Source organism: Olea europaea, chromosome 16 (assembly GCF_002742605.1).
Source record: "Olea europaea var. sylvestris chromosome 16, O_europaea_v1, whole genome shotgun sequence".
Classification (NCBI taxonomy): Eukaryota; Viridiplantae; Streptophyta; class Magnoliopsida; order Lamiales; family Oleaceae; genus Olea; species Olea europaea.
In genome coordinates this window covers 8,813,781-8,816,865 of record NC_036252.1, presented here as the reverse complement: position 1 = coordinate 8,816,865, position 3,085 = coordinate 8,813,781, and the positions used below count along the sequence as shown (strand labels likewise).

The 3,085-nt window shown below is 35.9% G+C and overlaps 1 protein-coding gene across 1 annotated transcript; it reads left to right on the top strand.

The window, feature by feature from the left end:
• Positions 1-1,106: 1,106 nt before the first annotated feature.
• LOC111412598 lies at positions 1,107-2,657 on the top strand. The gene is made up of 3 exons (XM_023043536.1): positions 1,107-1,283; positions 1,449-1,811; positions 2,064-2,657. Exons 1-3 carry the CDS (start codon positions 1,107-1,109, stop codon positions 2,655-2,657), a joined length of 1,134 nt encoding a protein of 377 aa, XP_022899304.1.
• The last annotated feature ends 428 nt before the right edge of the window (positions 2,658-3,085 follow it).

The window sequence follows — 3,085 nt, the reverse complement described above, 5'->3', positions numbered from 1 at the left end:
AAATGGTATAAATTGGGTTATAATGCATGTTTTGAAATGCAATAAGTGAGGTTTGAAAGGGTCTATGAGCTTTCTAATAGTGGCATTTGGAATTTCTCAAAAATATCATTAAAAAAAAAAGTTATGCCTGTTTTAGTAAACTGCATCGTGCCGAATCCGAGTTTTCTATCCAGCATATTTGAGCAATATTTTCGTACTTCAAACGTTATCGCCAATTCAGATACCCGTTCGGGTATTTAATTTGACAAGAACCGTCGGGTTCGGTTCGGTCGGTTCGGTTCGGGAGATTTGCCCAGCCCTAGGGTACATATATGAATGCTTTAGTCCTTGTAAAAATTTCATAATTTTAAATAGACATTTGTTAGGCGAAATATATTTTTCTTCCGATGTTAATTCCCTAATTGTTAAATTGCCTCCATATGTTTTCCAAAATCAAATTTTGCCATAATTGCCTAAATTTAAATGAATAACTATCTCCTATTATATTTTTATGTGTTTCAAAAACCAAAAAACTTTCTAATGTACAAAATACTTTGGCTAACATCAAACGGGTCAAACCAAAGAAAGAAATGATTATTTTTAATGCTTCAGGTTTCGAGAATTTGGGGCATTACACCATGCTTCAGTTTGTTTTCGCAAGGAAGTGATATTTAGAAGTCTAGGAGAGCTTGAAATTGTTCTCACTGGAGAGCGCAGAATTTTGCCATCTTGTGTGATATCAGTCCTAGGCGCCCGGAGAATGCTCAAAAAAGGTTGTCATGCATATTTGGCTCATGTAATTGATACTCGGATCTCTAAGCGGGCAATTGACGATATATCAGTTGTGCGAGATTTCCCATGATGTCTTTCTTGAAGACTTTTCGGGATTACCCCTAGACAGAGAGATCGAATTCTATATTGCTTTGATCCTCGGGACAGCACCTATTTCTTAGGCACTTTATCGAATGGCTCCGAAAGAGTTGAAGGAATTAAAGGTTTGACAATTACAAGATTTGGTTGATAAGGGTTTCAATAGACCCAGTATCTCCATGGGGGGCACTTTTTAATTTGTAGAGAAGAAAGATGGCACTATGAGATTATGTATTGATTATAGACAGTTGAATAAGATGACTATTCACAATAAGTATCCTCTACCCAGCATTGACGATTTGTTTGATCAACTTCGAGGTGCCTTAGTATTTTCAAAGATTGATTTACAGTCGAGGTATAATCAGCTCAGAATTAGAGATGTTGATGTACCAAAGACTACTTTTGAATCTCGATATGGTCATTATGAATTTTTGGTGATGCCATTTGGATGAACTAATGCCCCGATTGCATTTATGGACTTCATGAATAGGGTGCTTAACCCATATCTAGACAAATTTGTGATTGTTTTTATTGATGATATATTTGTTTATTCTCATAGTCGTGATGAGCATGCTGAGCATTTGCTGATTATCTTGTAGACTTTGCGAGATAAGCAGTTGTATGCTAAATTTAGCAAATGTGAATTTCAGTTGGATAAAGTTGTATTTCTAAGTCATGTTATCTCAGCAGAAGGTATTTACGCAGACCCTCAGAAGATTAAGACAGTAATGAGATGGGAACGCCTTGCTAATATTACAGAAGTACTGAGTTTGCTTGAGCTAGCATGTTATTATCGTCAGTTTGTAGAGAATTTCTCCAAAATTGCTCTTTCTTTGAGTAATTTGACCCGAAAGAACTCCAAATTTATGTGGACTGAAGATTGTGAAAAGAGTTTTCAGGAGTTGAAGAAAAGATTAGCTTCTGCTCTTATACTTACTCTTCCATTTTCAGGTAAAGAGTTTGTAATTTATAGTGACGCTTCACACCATGGATTAGGTTGTGCTCTAATGCAAAATGGGAAAATTATAGCTTATGCTTCAAGACAGTTGAAGAAGCATGAGTTAAATACCCAACACATGATTTGGAGTTAGCTACAGTAGTGTTGGCATTTAGGATTTGGAGACATTATTTTTATGGTGAAAAATGTCAAATATTTACTGATCACAAAAGTTTGAAGTATATTTTTTTATCATAAGAAATTGAATTTGAGACAGAGAAGATGGTTGGAGTTGATAAAGGATTATGATTATAAGAATGACTACCATCCAGGGAAAGCTAATGTAGTTGCAGATGCTCTTAGTAGAAAGGCTAGTCCTTCCTCTCCATCTAGTGCAGTATATGCTTCTTTGATTTGTGAATTCAAGAAATTGCAAGCTCAATTGTCAGCTACTACTTCAGGTGCAGTATTAGCTCATTTCCAGGTGAGGCCTACTTTAATTGATAAGGTTATAGAATCTCAAATCGAAGACCCAACATTAAAATCTTTGAAAGTAGAAGTTAGTGCCGGGTTAAGAACAGATTTTGTTATTAGAAATGATGGTGCATTGGTGATAAGTAATAGATTATGTGTTCCAGATATTTCAGAATTGAAGAAGGAAATTTTAGAAGAGGCACATAGTTCTGCTTATGCTATGCATCCAGGTAGTATTAAAATGTATCACACTTTGAAAAGTCATTATTGGTGGAATGGCATGAAGAGAGAGATAACAGGTTTTGTATCTAAATGTCCTATATGTCAGCAGGTAAAGCCAGTTCATCAGAAAACAGCAGAACTTTTACAGCCATTGCCTATTCTAGAATGGAAATGAGAGCACATTATTATGGACTTTTTATTTGGTCTTCATCGTACTCAAAATGGTCATGATGGAGTTTGGGTTATTGTAGATCATTTGACCAAAACTACTAGGTTCTTGCCGATCAAAGCCACGTATAAGTTGGCAAAGTTATATGTGGATGAGATAGTGAGCTCATATGGTAGTCCATTAGCTATTATATCTGATAGAGACCATCGTTTTACATCTAAATTTTGGCCCAGTTTGCAGGAAACCATGGGTACTAAACTACATTTCAGTTCAGTTTTTCATCCTCAGACAGATGATTAGTCGGAGAGGACTATACAGACTCTTGAGGATATGTAGAGGGCTTGTATTTTAGAGCTCAAAGGGAGCTGGGATACTCATTTGTCATCGATGGAGTTTGTTTAAAATAACAGCTACCACTCCAGTATAAAAATGGC

Excerpts from the sequence above, each read along its gene's own strand:
- LOC111412598 (XM_023043536.1), top strand. The coding sequence starts at position 1,107 with ATGACTATTCACAATAAGTATCCTCTACCCAGCATTGACGATTTGTTT. Across the intron at positions 1,284-1,448 it reads ATGGTCATTATGAATTTTTG|ACTTTGCGAGATAAGCAGTT; the intron begins GTGATGCCATTT and ends ATTATCTTGTAG. Across the intron at positions 1,812-2,063 it reads CATTTTCAGGTAAAGAGTTT|AGAAGATGGTTGGAGTTGAT; the intron begins GTAATTTATAGT and ends AATTTGAGACAG.